The sequence below is a fragment of the Schistocerca cancellata genome, chromosome 1 (genome assembly GCF_023864275.1).
Source record: "Schistocerca cancellata isolate TAMUIC-IGC-003103 chromosome 1, iqSchCanc2.1, whole genome shotgun sequence".
Lineage (NCBI taxonomy): Eukaryota > Metazoa > Arthropoda > Insecta > Orthoptera > Acrididae > Schistocerca > Schistocerca cancellata.
The window spans coordinates 76,177,995-76,195,502 of NC_064626.1; the positions used below are offsets into that span (position 1 = coordinate 76,177,995).

Here is a 17,508-nt window from a genome sequence, read left to right on the forward strand (position 1 = left end):
TGATTTAAATATAATTTATTTCATGAATTACCTTTAATACCAACAATGTCTGAATGCATTATTTACCATTTAGAAGAAGCAATATTAGTGTATAGAATAACAAACCTCATGAAAAATGGGAGAGATTGTTCTGTACAGAACTTGGAATGGCTCTTTATCAATAGCAGGTAAAAAGAAGGCTTCTATTAAATGTTCAAAGAAACCAATCAGCACCTCTTAATTCACCATACAGGTGATACAGTAATAAAACAATTTACTTTTTCAGAATTTCTGGTAAGTATTAAGTGTGAAGACCTATTCAATTAGTATTTGCTTTACCAATAACCTGTAGTACAAGCACACGTAAAAGCAGGTAATTATTGGAGTAAAGAGTTATGTTAAAATTAAAGATACTGACTGGTATTACTTGCTCACAGAACATTGTAGTTGCTGTACAGTTAATGCTGTAAGTGGTGTACCCAATGTGATTCCTGGAGGACATAATATTCTGTTATCCTATGGGAGTGCACTGGTACCACACCTATTGAAAGTAAGTTTTGCTGTGGAATAGTGGTATCAGATGTCTGTACCAGAAAACAAATCTCCACTGTGACACCCTTATGTTCTTGGTATGCTATTAGCTATTTATTACAGGAATACTCTAAACATGGCGGAGGGAGGGAGGGACAGAGAGAATGTTACTCTCTTTCCAGATACTGTTCTATTTCTTCAAACCAATTCTGAATTCCTCAGGTTATTACATATTATTTACTGTACATTGTCCAGCAATACTTCTGTTGTTACCGGATAGTTTGTAATTTGGCACTACCTTTGTGTCACTGGTATTGGCCAGTGTACTTTTGCAGATAAGAAACTCGGCTGGACTAGAATGTCCTGTCAGTATAGAACAAATTCAGACAATATGGAACTTTTTACACTAAATTTGCAATATAATGACACCCTTGTCTCACACAGATTGTAGCAGCCATTGGGGTGCCTGTCTGGCCAGCTTCTGCAGCTTTCAGTTTCAGGTTTGGTTTTTGCTTGGGCCCTATACTGACAACCAGTCATTCCAGTGACAGACACCATCTCAAAGACTGGAACCAAGATTCACAGAAATAAAATTCCATGGTTATAATTCATAGTGTAATTAATTTTGCACACTGACATGTTTTGAATTCAATTTTAAAATAAAACCATGGTACCAGTCATTGTTTGGGTGTCAGACTGGAAAATTACAGTTTTAAGACACCCCAACCATAAAATTAACAGCTGTGATCGATGTTATTTTCAGCAAGTTCCTTCACTTCCTACATCATCATGGATCATTCCAATATAATATTAGTACTAGACTTAACTTCCAAATGATACAAGTCATGCATTTAAGAGGAGCCTTAACGTTGGCCTTTGTGTTTGTCTCATTTAAATGTATTTCTTGTCTCGTATCAAAGACTGAAGCACTTTCAAAAACTGGTGCTTCTACCTTATTACTCAGTTAAAATACGCCATGCACGTACAGCCGTTAATAAAATCATGGCATTTAAATTTATGATCAAAGAGAGAGCCAAATTCGTAAGTGCATGTTGCAATTACAGTGTCAGCATATATGCAGATCGGTAATGCATCACCTCAGATAAAGAAAAATAATAAAATTTTCCGTTTATACGTAAGTAATACTTTAACAATTCAGTTGTAATTTCTGTTGTCAGTAAAGATACCGCTAAGCAAATGCAAACGATGTCAACTTTTTTTTTTTCCAAGAGACGTCTTCACTGTTTTCCACACTTGATTTTCTGAATTATACCTGTAGTTAAAAGCTTTGGCAAGTAAGGTAATTTGTTGACCTCCATTGAATCTTAAATAGTGTTTTAAAACGGGCAAATAAGTAAAGCACTCATAAAATTAATATTAAACGATTTATAGGTCAGCTTGTCAAACTTCCAAAACACACTCGAATTTAGGAATTTCATAGCAGAACTGTCACTGTTTTTTCTCGCTAGATTAGACACACTTCATTATGTTGATGTGTAGATATCTAGAACATCCAATATAAAAGACTTATGAGGGCGCAGAACGAAAAACATTTTCATCCGTGTTTTGACACTTGGTTTTTTGCCAAATTCAGATATGGCGCACACCAGTGATCTCTGGCGGACACTCAATGATATGAACTTTGGCCGGCACGCGCTAGAGCCATCTATCTGTAGTTCTGGTAGTTGAGCATCCCTCATTTCGCTAGCTTTAGATGCCTGTGTGGATCGGAGCCGCAGGTCGTTGCAGCGCTGCCACTTTAACTTCAAAGTTACATGTACACAGTGCTGCAGAATTGCGACGGTGCCACTTTGTTATTGTCAAGATATTTAAAAAACAAAATCTAAAATATCTACGAAACGGCTCTCACATTACCTATCTTATTTTTCGTGAAGTTGTCCTGGTGTTTAAACGTTACCAAAAAGTTTTATGTTGTTGAGAGTGCTCAAACCAGGTTGCAAATTCGTCTCCGAGATTGAAAGACATAGAGATCAGTGACCAGAATATAACAAAGAGTGATCCTTGAGTGTTTTGAGTAGTGTTTGATTTCAACGCAGACAAGCATTCGTCGATACAAAAATTAACCTTGAATTGATGGCTGCTGTCGAGCTAATGCCGATTTGTGGTGCCGGTGGTCCAGGAAGAGAATCATCCTTTTGTCACTGTAGTGTTGAAACTATCCAAGACTCATGTCGATGCGGCGAAGAAGCGGACTGTAAGTGCATTTAAGTTACTGTTGAAGTAAATAGGGAAACATGTATCTGTAAAATTTATCCTTTCCTTAAACTTTCACGGGACTGTCAGAACTAGATAGGATGTGATGATACCGGCGGCTTTGTCAAAGTGTATTACACGAGATGCCTGCATTATTCCATTGAGTAATTTCGATGAGAAAAAGAACGATGCGCTAGCTTCTCATAGTTATTTACGAAAAAACTAGTGTTTACTGAGAACACGGCTTTCGCCAATATTCACGATAATTTCATTCAAAGTGGAGAATTCTAAGAATTGTTGACTACTTATTCTAAATTTGTAAAGCCGTGCAATGGCGATACTTTTGGTAGACTCAGATTTACAAATATTTGGTAAAGTAGCCGACTCTCTTACCTTGCTTGCCAAGAACAGACTCTCACTTAAGTTTTATCTCGACTGAAAGCTCTCAGTCAAAAGAATTACAATAGTTTGCACCGATTTATTATTCAGACCCAGCTGTTTGGTCAGGATAACAGATGGATACCGACCGTCAACTTTGACGAGTTATATAAAGTTTTAGCATGTGATTTTATATGCCTCGAAAATGTGAAGATATCCAGAACGGTAACCTATCAGTGACAATATTTGTGTTGTCGATATCTGTTTTGCAATTTAGTTTGTGGCGACAGTATGAGTATAATGTAGCCCAAGGTCTAGGTTAGGTTGAAAACTGTTGCTGAAGCCACAAATGTGAATAAGATACCTAATTTGTTTTGAGAAACTGATCATAGTGTTGGCTGGTGTCTAGGATAGGATGAGAGGTAGTAGTTTAGTGAGTTGGTGAAGTGGCATTGAAAGTTTCAGTGAACCCCAGCTGGGGTAAGTTTTCTTTCACATTATAAATGTTCTCCATGTACTTTGCGTGTGCCATCATTTCAGCATGTCTGTTTCACCTTCCATGTTCTGTCATCATAAATATTTTTGTTGAATGGGAACCCTTAAGTGCCTGTTGTTTTGTTGTGCCTTTCATTACTTGCCAATACATGGAGTGAATCGTAGACCATTTATTGGGCCAAGAGGAATATAGATACTAGTTGTCAGTTTTGACCAGTCACATGATGTTAATGGCTTCTGTGATGTCGCCTTTGGGTAGTATTTTCAGTTTGGTTGTCAGTTGCTGAAGCCAACTAACAAGAAAGCAAAAAACCTCGTTGTGATGACAGAGTGAACTGTGGCTGAGATCCATTTGGTCGAGACTTGGCAAAGCCAACAAATGTGAAAGTTAAAAACGTGATTGTGCCAGCCGACTGATCTGTAGCTTAGCCCTTTCGGAAAAGTCGTTACAGATATCTTACAGTCATCATGTTTAGACATTTCTCGCATCTTTCCAGTGGCATTGGTCAAAGCCGAAGACTAGTAATTGAATAACACTCTTCATACAATTGCTTACCACTTATATGGCTCGGCTGTTATAAGGGGTGTGTTATGTTATTAGTGCACTATGGGTCTCCAATCTGGTTGCATGAATATCCAGTTCTCACTTGAAGCCAGGAAACTCTCAGATGCAAAAGTACACTGGACTTTTATGCATCTTACTTCTGGGCAGGTCATTTAGCCAGTGACTGAAGACAATGTTTCCATTGGGTTTGTGCAAAAACTTTGTTTCCAGTCCGATAGTGCCACTGTGCTAGCTTTGTCTACAACCAACACATTGTCATAATTAAATTACATCAGATTGTTATAACAAGACAGATGGTACTGTACTCTGCAAACATTGCTTATTAAATAGCATGTTCAGATGACTTTAGAAGTTATGGCATTGACTGTACGCATTGCCATTGAAAGGACCATGTCTTAGTTAATAAAGAGTGACATGCAGGCAGATCATGTCATTCTGTTCAGTAACCACAGAGAAATTGTTTATTGTTGAGAAATGAACGTACATTTTTCCTTGTTCGGTTAAGCTTCCAGCATTACTGGACTGGGTCATTCATGAATTCATTGTGCCTTGCAGAATTCAGCTTGGATGGTAGCTGAGCAAACCTTCAGGTGGTTCACTGTGGGCAGTTGAGGTTTTGAGATCACAGAGACTCGTGTTGTGCAGTTTCATATGGGCAAGAGCATTTGATAGCACCAGAAATAGATTTTAATGGTCATACACTGGACAAAGCGCTGTGTGGGGGTCAATGGAGGTGTCCGATCCCACCCAGTGGCTTTGACCCGTGACATAAGGGTGTTGTGGTGTGTGACGTCATGACGACGCGGTGTTTAGATTATGAGTGTCTTGTTGGGGTTGGTGGTGTCTTGTGTGTATGGTCCGCGTGTTATGTGGTGTATTGGGTTTGTTTGAGAGCCGGTGCTTGAAGTGTGCATTTATTGCTCATGTGTGTTACACGAGAATGGAAATTAGTTTCAGTAGCTAAGTTAAGAATTAAGTTTCCGTTGTGTTTATCTTCTTGTGGTGTCGTTTGATGTTATTGGTTTGCTGTTTGTCACGCGGTAAGTCATTTAATTCAATTTGTGGCTTCTTTTGTTAGGTATGGATATGACTTATAAGTTTACTAGTGCGTGTCTGTGGGCAGAAATGGGGGACGACATGTCCGTCATTAAGTTTCTGTAACTCTTTGGGCTTGTGGCAAAGATAGTGAAATGCGGCGTATGGAAGCAGAATATGCGAGTAGGGGGTTAGTTTTGGTTGGCTTTTTTGTTTTGTTTAAGTGTGTGTGTGTGTGTGTGTGTGTGTGTGTGTGTGTGTGTGTGTGTGTTATTTACTGCATGTGTTGGTGGTTGACATTTTGGTATCGGCACTTGTGGTTGGTTTATGTATCTTAGGGGAAGTACTGGATTTCAATTTTTTTTGTATCATCAGTTGTATTTCAACTATATAGGGCATGGGAAGTGACCAATTCCAATTTGTCGTCGTAGCTATGTGTGTTTTGGTATCTGGTGCTGCTGTTGACCTATATAGGTGAAGGGAAGCGTCCAATTCCAATGTGTTGTAGCTATGGGTGTTTTGTTATTGTGAGTTGCTGTTGACCTATATAGGTGAAGGGAAGCGTCCAATTCCAATGTGTTGTAGCTATGGGTGTTTTGTTATTGTGAGTTGCTGTTGACCTATATAGGTCAAGGGAAGTGTCCAGTGTCCAATTCCAATTTATGTTGTTTTAAGTGTTGGTTTTGCAGTATCGATAGTTGTGGTGTGATTATAATTTTTGGAGTAGTTGGTTTTTATTTTCTGGTATTGACAGTTGCGGTTGAACTATGTAGGTGAAGGGAAGTGACCAATTCCTGTCGATATTGTAAGTGCAGCGGAATATGGGAATTTTGTGGTGTTTTTATGTCGTCGTTTTGTGTGGTTTGGGATCATGGTGTGTGTCTGTATGTGTTTATATTTAGTTTGCCCCCACCCAGAACCCCCCAATTTCCCACACAGGTCCCATTAGTTTTATTATATTTTTGGAGGGAGGTGTGTTTATTGGTTTTATATGTATTTTAGTATTTGCTGTACTGTTTAGGTAATGACGTCATAGGCGCCATATTGGAGACATTGAGAATGGTCATTTCTGCCATATTGGTGACGTAATGGATCAAAGCAGATGGTTGGAATTGGTTGCTTCTGTAATTGGAAGTGTGTCTTCTTGTTCCTGCTTCAATAGTTTGCATATTTTCACTCCCTGTTGACTTGTGGTGTTTCATCCTTGGGTAGTGAAGCTAGGGAGGATAAGGAACCAAACTTTGAGAGTACTGTGTGCAGAACTCTCATTATGTAACTTTGAATTGTTGCATTCACTCCCCAGTATAGTTACTTGTTGTTGTTGCTTCTTTCTGATGTAAAAAAAAAAAATATCTTCAGCTGAATGGGAATTTGTGCAATCACAATACAATGCACACAAATGTTTTTCATTTTATTTTTGTCTTCTTGGCTAAGATGCAGAATGGAAATCTGTATTTCAGCGTGAACAGTGGCTTCCCATCTGACATGGAACAAGAATTTGGAGATACCTACAAATTCAAAAGGGCATTCCACACCTCCTGCAAGTTGTCAGGAGTGGGAGGTTTTCTGTTGAGGTTGAAGGATTTGTTGCAGAGCTGTTTGGCAGTGGGTAGTATGTTGATTGACTGGATTAAAATAAGCTGCCATAAGCACAACTAGTAGTAAGCGATGTCCTATAGGGTATATTGTTTATGCAGTGTCCAAATTTCTGTGATTTTGAAGGTACACCTTTGGTCACTAATTATGCCTTACTTCTCATTTTTGATGGGATCAGTGAAACTTGATGAATGACTAATGTGATGTGATGCACTCAAAATCATACTTCACTGCAAATTTTAAAATTTAGATTATGATGTCTACCTTCACATATACATACTCAGCAAAACAGTGTAACAGTAGGGGGTACTTTCAGTTATATCACACGTTCGGTTTCTGTCCCTTACATTTGTGTATGGAGTGCTAGAGGAATGGCTGCTTAAATGCCTGTGCGCACAGTAATTAGTCTAATCTTATACTTCTCAGTCCCTGTGGGAGTGATACATAGAAAGCTGTAGTAGATTCCTCATTACTACCGTTTCTTGAAACATCGTAATAGGCTTTCACAGTATCATTAACTTCTGTCTTCAAATGCTTGTGAGTAAAAGTTTTTCAAGATTGATCTGTAGTAGGTTCTTTGCATCACCATTATTTTTGAAATGCATGCTGCCTGACAAAGATGTGGTATTTTGTTTGACATGCAACATTATGTGTGAGCCTGCAGTGTGTTCTAAGATTCTCAAACAGTTAGTGAAATTATATGATAATCTTTTAAATCGTGTCTGCTATCCTTCTTTTATACAGGTGTGACCTATGCTTTTCTTCTAACTCCGAATAAGAGTGTCATTCAAAGGATCTTCTGTGTACTTGTATTATGGTTAAGAGGGGCTAATTCAGCTGCAAATTCTGTATAGAATCTGCTGGTGATTCCATTGGGCCTTATGGTTTCATTCAGTTCTGTTTCTCAACACCACTGACACTAATATCTGTAGGGTGACTCTTATTAACATTGAAAAACCCCTTAACTCACATAGCTGGCACTGAGACAAGTAATTTAATATAAGACACATGAGGCCGTAAATGTCAGGAAATATCCTAAAAGTGGATGGAAAAATGTTGAACATGTGACATCGCCAGATGACATGCTATGCCACGTGTGCAGCAGCAGAGCCCATTGGTCTGTCACACCTAACCATCCCACCTGAAGTCAAGTATTCACGTTGGTGTTGCTCGAGGCCTACATGTGGGAGTTTAGTGTGTAGTGCTCAGGGTTCAAGTCTTGCATCTGCCAAGCAGTAATTTTTTTGCATTGCTTCAGACAATTTTATGTTTATGTTGTAATATTCATTGTTTTTTATTTACCAGTCTTGCAGTCTCTGCAGGTTAATTGTAAAGTACAGTGGAATGAAAACCTGTCTCGTTGTGTCACAAGTAAATATGTATCAGCTTCCAAATTGCATTGCTGTCGGTAATAAATGACCTACATGTTTCCAGAATGACCTGTGTGTGTGTGTGTGTGTGTGTGTGTGTGTGTGTGTGTGAGAGAGAGAGAGAGAGAGAGAGAGAGAGAGCGAGGACAGTAATTTTGTAACAACCTTTACAACAGATCACATTTACACAAGCTGTTCAAAAACAGAGCAGCCTAGCAGAGCCATGTGTGACACCGCCTGTACTGGCAAGGGTGTGATTGACATGCCCAGTCGCTGTATGTGCAGTGAGATACGTCATCTGGTAACATCACATGTTCAACATTTGTCATTCACTTTTGGGATATTTCCTGACATTTGCGAACCCATATATTAAACTACATGTCTCAGCATCATCTATGCAGCTTTGGGTTTTCTAAAATATTAATAAGTGTCACACTGTCGAAATGTGGTGCTACAGAAGAATGCTGAAGATTAGATGGGTAGATCACGTAACTAATGAGGAGATATTGAATAGGATTGGGGAGAAGAGAAGTTTGTGGCACAACTTGACTAGAAGAAGGGATCGGTTGGTAGGACATGTTTTGAGGCATCAAGGGATCACAAATCTAGCATTGGAGGGCAGTGTGGAGGGTAAAAATCGTAGAGGGAGACCAAGAGATGAATACACTAAGCAGATTCAGAAGGATGTAGGTTGCAGTGGATACTGGGAGATGAAGAAGCTTGCACAGGATAGAGTAGCATGGAGAGCTGCATCAAACCAGTCTCAGGACTGAAGACCACAACAACAACAACAACAACACTATCACTATCTTGGCAATGGTGCAAGACTTAAACTGAGGCAATGGGCATACTCCTAGATTTGGAAGTGGAGTTCAGCATTTATTCTTGCTTTTCTATCTTCAATTTCAGTTCCTTTTGTCCATAGATGTCTGGGAACTGTCTTTGGTGCCACTTTACCTCAATTTCTTTAGGTTTTGTTAAAAGTCTTCTGGTAAAATTGTGCAGATCAACTGTCTCTACCAATATCAGGTGATGACTTTGTTCTGCAATGTAATGATATCATACAGAAAGAAAGCAGAGCACTGGCAATATTTCTTTTGTTTTTATATTAAGTTCTGGGACCTAAGCTGTGGTGACATACTAATCTGTAGTGTAGCCCAAGGTCTAGGTTAGGTTGAAAGAAGACAGTTTGGTTGTGGGTTGGTGAAATGGTATCACACTTCTGTTAATCTCCAGATAAATAGGGATATTGAATACTAGTCATCAGCTTTGACCAGTGATGTAGGAAACATGTGACACATGGTGTAAACAACATGGCGACTATAACATGAATTTAATGGCAAAAGTTTCAGACAGGCTAAGTTTCAGATCAATATCTCCCCACAACCAAGTTTTTTGCTTGCACATTCATTGGGTTCACCTTGTAACAATGAAACTGAAAACACACACAAAAAAGTGACACCACGTCAGACACTGTCAGTATGTCACTGGTCAAAGCTGACAACTAGTATTGAATATTCCTCTTGATGCTAATTCCCTTTTTACCTACTTTACTGAATATGTAAATATGACTATTTGTTTTAGTTTCTTTTGTGCTTCAGCAATTGTTGCTCCAATTGCCTCTCGAGCTATGATACCAGTTTTGATGTGGACATCCTCAAAGAGGTCAGGTCTGTTTGTTGGCATTAGATCTTATGTATTCACATCATAAGTTGGCTTTCAAACCATTTGTTCTAATTAATTTTCAGAGGAAGCATTTAAAATTGTTTATAGGATGTCATTGTGCCTATAACATACTAAACTGCAATTATCCAATTAATTGTTGGCTCATTGGTCTCCTCCAGTGAAGTCAGTAAGATTGGGGAATGAGTCTCCTAGGTTTGGAAGTGTTAGGAGTTTTAAAATGTTGAGAATTTCAGTGCGAAGCACATTTTCTTTCAGTCAGGGACGCATCCCCCAGTTCAGCTATTAGAACATATAGCATATATAATTCCAGTTACCAGTAAAATGTGTAACTGGTGCATTGTTGCTGCTCTTGGAATTGGTTATATTCTGTGTAGACCATTAAATATTTTAATAAGGCAGTATTTGTGGTATATAAAATTGGTGGATACATGACTTTCTGATGAAGCTTAATGTACACTACAAAAAAAAGGGCCCTTCAGAAACAATCGTGGCAGCAGGGTTGCTGGAGACTCATAATGAAAAGTAATTATGTGCTTTCATCAACTTGTGGTTACAATTGTATTCTTTGGTTTAACAGATGTAACAATATTACATGTCAAGACATTTGATGTTTTGCATGCTACAGAGAAAATAAGCGTGCATTCTTGGTGTCAGTATTTCACTGCTTTAATCTATCCATGTGTTATGGTTTGCTGTTGCGAATAGGTGCTTCAGTTTCTTCTGGCTTCATTGGTGAGAGGTTTACTCCACTTGGTGCCAACCTTTCCAGTATTTTGCTTGTGTGTATGGTAAAAATTTGTGGATTGGAAATATTCGTAAAGTTACAAATGAAGGTGAAGATGCCTTAATCTTACGCATTTGTATGGAGCTATTTGATCCTTAAACAGCAGATAATTAAAATAAATATGGCTCCATTGCAATATTAGTGGGGTAACAATATAATGTGCTAGTAGCGATCATAATCAGCACCACATATCAACTGCATTGAAGTAAACAAGAAGGAATAATGGCTTGGGAATCTGATAGAAACCCAACTAAGACTTGGGAACTGGTATTTCTTTTTTACATGCTTAAGAAAACTTTTAAAAGAGAGTTGATAATTCACCAGTTTTGAGATAGGCAGATTGAAAATGTGTGCTGACAACTAATAATGTTTCCATTGCTTTTTACTCACTGTCAAGTCCTTTGTAAAATACAGGGATAATTTGTCTCCATATAATTTTTAAGCGACTTGACGAATTTGAGGATATTTCACATACTTCCAGTTCTGAAGAAAGTGGCTTCTGTAAAAATGATGCTACTACCTACACCAGGTTACAGATGATGCTGGAACTTGGCAGAAGTTCATAAAGTGTCTTAGGTACATTCTGTGAAAATTACATTAGAATTGAAAATGGCTGAGCTAGGATTATCTTCTAGTTGGATCTCTGGCATACATAGAATGACAATCATTATTAGATGTACTACACAGATATGTGTTTACATGTTACAACAAATTTCTGAAACCTGCATTTGACTATATCACTCAGGAACATAAAAACAGTGCTGTAGTACACTGCTAAGACTGATCATGTTGTCTGTTATGTTTTTGACTGTACCTTATGTTGTCAATAAATAGTTCCATATATACTGCTAGAAAAATGCTATATGGTATGTTTATTCGTCTTTGAATTTAACCAGACACACAACATGCAATGACACAATGTAAGCTCTCGTCGGTTAGTGCTTTCTTTGCTCAGATCCTTAAATTTTTCTTGTTATTTTAAATTACTATTGTAGCCATGGCTACCCTTTCATTTTCCTTTCTGAACTCTTAGGCTTTTGCGTCTTGCAGTATCTGATACTGTGGTTTACTACATCTGTTACAGGGTTCAGCTTATTATTGTATGTTGATAAAGTAATGTTGACCGGTCAATTTTGTTTTTCATTTATATAATGCATTATGTATTTTTATCTTACAAACTTGTTTGGTTGGCACAGTTTAGTGTTGCGTTATCTTTGAATCTCTCTGTTCTCTTGCATGTGACTCGGTGAGTATAGTCAGTCTTCCAGCCTGTTATTTGTCAGCTTTAGGGTTCTCAGTTCATATTACACATGTTTGTTTTATAATTATGAAAACATTCTGTTCAATTTTAGGTCACGAGTGGGCATGGGATGATGCCTTTTGTACGCCAGATACACACTTAGTTGGTAATAACCGGGGAGTACTCTTTCACCCGGGCTATAGCTCAGGCACTGCTGCAGTTCGTGGAGACACACCGTGTGAAGCTGGAAGAGATTATTATTGGGAAATAAAAATGCTTACACCTTTGTATGGGACAGATGTGGTAAGCTTTTTGTGTGTGTGTGTGTGTGTGTGTGTGTGTGTGTGTGTGTGTGTGTGTGTGTGCGCAAAGAACAGAAGCATTTTATTATTAATGCAGTGGGACAGTTGCTATTAGCTTTAAGCATTTAGAAATATTTAGCTGTTAGTGGGCTTCTTTTGTGTAGGACAGTTTAGTATAAAGCAGGAGACAGCTACTATTATTACGTGGTCTCCAATCACCCTTCCCCTCCCCTGCCCCTCCAAATTGTCATGTACAACATAACTAAGGAGTGTTTGCACTGGCGTCAGTAGTGGTAACAGGTTTATCAGCTTATGCACCTTACACAACGAACTGAAACAGAAATGGATATGGATGATGATGACGAAGTATAACAGTGATGAACTCCAATGATTAATACTGGCACTAATACATGTACTAATTATTTTAAAACTTGTATATACAGTTTTTTTTTTAAGCAAACAGACAGACTGAAGTAAAACATAAGTAAATTCGTAACCAGCTTAAATCAAAGATCCATTTGTAATTTGGACAGTTCAGTTGATGTCCATTCTGTTCAGTATGTTGGGACAGTCTCCTAGAAAGAATCAACAATGACTTGTAACCCAGTGCTACTGCCTGCTACCTACATTAACAATTGGATAAAATGAAGCAGAGAAACCTTACTGCTAAGATGACTCCAGTGCTGAAGCAGAGGCCAACTGTGCTCTGAACATAAAAAAAAAACATAATTTTGAAATTGAGTAGACCGTTCTGGATTTACACAAAGAAAACCCATTTGGAATCTGATCTCAGAGACTGTCATTTACTTAAATATCATGGCGCTGATAGAGTAGGTTAGATATGTTCTTTGTTCCATAGATCCTCAGTGAGAAGATACCCAAAGAAGTAGAACATGCCAAAAAACAGTAATACACTATATGTAAGAAAATTATAGATATGCTATTGCATCTTCCACAGATACTAAGTGAAACGGTCTTTGTAGAATAAATAAAAAAACTGTTAAACATATTTTCATTTGCAAGGTAATTGCAAACTTGTCACAAAGTGGGAGACTCTTCAAGATTGACGTGAACTGATGTAAGCTTGCAAAGTTTCAGGAACTGGCTTTGAATGATGACCGTAGGACTATATAACAACCCCTCACACATCTGTCCCATAGGGCTTGCGAGAACAAGATCAGACTAATTACAGCATGCACCAAAGCATATAACACTCATTCTTCTTGTACTTCATACATGAATGGAATCCCTAATAACTGGTACAGTGGGCTGTTCCTCTCCCATGCATTTCACAGTGGTTTGCAAAGTATAGATGTAAAAACATGTAAATGGTAAGCTTGGGAATTCATGATGACTTGTATTTGGGGATCTGAATATTTTAACTGTTCCCTGTATTTACATTTATGAAATGGTTATCTTCGTACATAATAATCCAGAATTATTTATAGGAAACCTTTTCAGCCTATGTGTGATACAAGAAACAAAGCTAATAGCATGTTACAATCGCATAGATCAAAACTCTACTCCCCAGCTCTGCAACACATGGCCATGAAAATTTATTCAAAGCAGAAAAAATCTTCACAGTATGGAACTACCTCTTCAAAGTTGTGGGCTGGATATATTTTTATTTTTTTTTTTTTTTAGTAATAAAGAATTTGCTAGGAATCATTTATTAATGTCCATGAAAATTTCATAAATCTATCTTCGTAAAACTCTACTTTCTTGATGATTATCGCTATGTTTCTATCATCTGCAAATAAAATAAACTTGGCATCCGATAATATTACTGATCAGAAGTCACATATACAGGAAAAAGTGAGAGCCGTAAGATGGTACCTTGTGGGGCAACACAAGTAATTAATTCCCAGTTGGGTGGTAGTTAATAGCTTAATACAGGCCTCGTTCCTGTTGACGAAGACTGGGTAGCAGTGTTGCAACATGACAAATCCCACTTCTCACTCATTCCTCATTGGCTGTAACAGCATATGTAGGAAGTTATGGCTTGCCCTTTATTTATGTAGTGGACAGATGCAGGGCTTAAGATGCTGGATTCATATTTTGGACAAGAAGGGGGTCAGACCACAATGACGTTTCCACTGTTTTCCCGAAACTGTGTGAGGTGTGTGCCAAGTGCTTCCTTTGAACAGACCTGTAGTAATATTCTTCCCATCACTATCCACTGAGATATTTACATAGATTATATTAGAGATTAGGTATATTTTCATTCCACAGACCCAGAAATGAGATGATTCTCAAGGTTGTGGAACATTTCAGAAAATGTAACATAAAAAAACATAGAACATTTAATTATAATACTCACTTCCTTGATAATTTATCAGGAGATTGTCAAGATATGGGAATACATTACAGTTAACTGGAACTGCTGATATTTATGAAATTAATACACTGTCAGAATGAAGCATAGTTATGCACTTTTAATAAATTTATCATCCACAAACTAACTAATCTTTTATGGCTGTTGCGATCAAGTGGTGTCAAAGCTGAAATCAAAGAAACATTTTTACTTAAGCTGGTCTGACAGTCTCTGTCATGAATTCATTTATAGAATAGGAGGAGTTGGCTACCAAAAAATCTTTCAAACTGTGTTTACACAGGCTTTTTTCTAATGAGCTCAGTATCAAGTTCTAACCTCCCTTCTGTAGAGCACAGGTCGTGTTACATACTTCAGCACTACTACAGGGTAATTTTGTCATAGTTTTGCTTAGTTGGGAGTGCATAATCTATTTTCCAGTAAGTACTCCTGAGCTTGTATCCGTATACAGTTAGAACAGGCCAATTCTCAGCAAGACCTCTGGTATCCCTGCCCGACAAGTTCGAAAGCCCACCAGAATGCATGGACCTAGGCGACGCTCCTAATATTTGCGGGTGCTGCTGCCACCATCTAAGCACTAGGTGTGACCCAGGCCCCATGCGCCCACCTGTTGGTGTCCACAGCTGCTCAGTAAAGCTAGCAGTGCAGGGGCCTTGACATCAGTTGTGTTCAAACTGTGCTCTCGTTCCTTAGTTCTTGATACTGCTATGTCTAGTCTCTAAGTTCGGTTTACTCTCAAGACTTAGCAATCTGTCATGTTGTTGTCATTATTTATCCATCACCGTTGTTGTCTTTTCGTGGTTTTTCGACGACTCACCATCGACATCCTCAGCTGGTTGGGGCCAGTGTCATCTGGTCATGACCGATTCCAGTTATTATAATGTTGACTGGAAGGTGCCAAAGCAGTCTGCTACACCTGAACACAAAAACAGTGTCCACATTATGATGAACCATATCACCAGCAAGATTTGCTTAGAGGCAGAGGTATTCTTCCTGAAGCCCTTAGGAAATCTTAAATACAAAATATATAATGAACAGAAGAGTGAATAAGTGAGTAGGTATGGTTAACATATGTTACGTAAATTTCCTAGCATAGAGACTCTTCTGCATCTGCATGCTTACTAGCCAATTTACATGCCAGTTGCCATTTGTAGTAACAAGATGCTCACTCATTCACTTGGTTGTCTAAAGTGTATTTAGGTGTAGGCAGTAGTTTGTACATTGGTTAAAGCATATGACACTGTGACAGTTCTAGTGTTTATCATCTGCAGTGAGCCTGACAGCAACTCAAAATGCAATGGGCAGAGACAGAATATGATACAGTGGAAATGGAGAAAGAAGCAGTTTCTGAGTTTAAAAAAAGGTCAATTTACTTCCACACAGGTGTCAGGACATATGAGGAGGCTGTCTGCACTGTCTTTGACTCTTGGTCTCCTATCATCCATTCTTTGTTATGTTCTTCACATTTGCTTTATTGTGTGAATACGTTCTTGACACACTCAGCTGCCAGATTCGAATCTGCTATAATAATACTACAACCTTGGTGAATATTAGCATAAATTGCAGATATAATCATCTCCTTGAAGCACTGTGGTCTGGTTATATCTGTATATATACCAATGGATCCAAAATTCCACAAGAGGAGAACACTGGATGCGCTTTTCTATGCTCTCAGATCCAAGTTAGTAAAGCCTACAGACTGCTTAAGAGTGCTTAAATTTTTACGACTGAGACAGTCGCAATTTTGTGAGCAACCAAGTTTGTATCTTCAACTTCCTTCTTAAAGATACTAATTGTGTCCGACTCTCAGATTATTGTTAAAAATATACAACACCAAAGATGGAATAAAACAACCAACCATTATATTTTGAATGAGTCATTGGAATATGTTTGTTGTAAATGGAGAGCACAGACAGTCGTTCTGCCGTTTGCATTCCCATGTTAGCACCCACCGTAAGGAGGAAGTTGACATCTTAGAGAAGCTAGTTTCATCTACAGGAACTCTTCTCGATTTGAAATTACCATATACACACTACTTTTGTGAAGTTAAGAGTCACGGAAAACAACAGCCGTGGCAAGAGATGTGGAATGTTTTCTAACAAACGAAAGGTGGATATAATGTGGCATTACAACCTCAAATTCTTACAAGGCAGTGGTTTATGAAGATGCATTTGCAGCAGTCTAGGATTTCCACCACCATTCGGTTTCTATTTAACCATGCCTTGTTTCCTCATACACCTTACTAACTTAATCCTAATCCACAATTATTCTCCTTTGAAGGGAAAGTATACAAACAAATCTGCACCACAGCCATGGGCACCCATGTGGCACCCTCCCATGCCAACCTGTTTGTGGGCCATATAGAGGAGATCTTCCTGGCCTCCCAAAATTCCAAACCCTTAATCTGGTTCATGTTCGTTGACGATATATTAATGATCTGGACTCTGGGTCAAGACACCGTATCTTCATTTCCTTACAACCTCAACACTTTCTTTTCCATCTGCTTCAGCTGGTCCTCCTCAACCTAGCATGCCACCTTCCTAGACATTGACCTCCTCCTCTCTGATGGCTCCATCTGCACCTTTGTCCACGTTAAATTCACCAACGACCAACAGTACCTGCGTTTCAACAGCTGTCATCCCTTTCACACCAAAAAATCCTTGCCATGCAGCCTAGCAACCCAGGGATGCCATATCTGCAGTGACAAGAACTTTCTTGCTCAGTATGCTGAGGGTTTTGCCAAGGCCTTCACAGCCAGCCACTATCCTAGTCTGCAGATGCCTGTGCCATTTCCCCTCACGTCTCCACGCCTCCCACCATCCCCAAGAACCAATCACAAAGGATTGCACCCTGTGTCACCCAGCACCACCCCGGACTGGAACAACTGATCCACATCCTTCACCAGGGCTTTGATTGCCTGTCATCATGCTCTGAAATGGGGGACGTCCTATCCAAGACCCTTCCTGCCCCTCCTAAAGTGGTATTCCATTGCCCATCCAAC

The 17,508-nt window shown here is 38.8% G+C and overlaps 1 protein-coding gene across 2 annotated transcripts in view; it reads left to right on the forward strand.

The window, feature by feature from the left end:
- Positions 1 to 2,201: 2,201 nt before the first annotated feature.
- LOC126165396 (SPRY domain-containing SOCS box protein 3) overlaps positions 2,202 to 17,508 on the forward strand; it is a 72,309-nt gene continuing 57,002 nt past the window's right edge. For both annotated transcript variants that reach the window (XM_049920315.1, XM_049920316.1), the window contains exons 1-2: positions 2,202 to 2,725; positions 11,986 to 12,176. In XM_049920315.1, the coding sequence (XP_049776272.1) occupies positions 2,605 to 2,725; positions 11,986 to 12,176 (312 nt within the window). In that variant the 5' untranslated portion in view covers positions 2,202 to 2,604. The remainder of the gene's footprint in view (positions 2,726 to 11,985; positions 12,177 to 17,508) is intronic.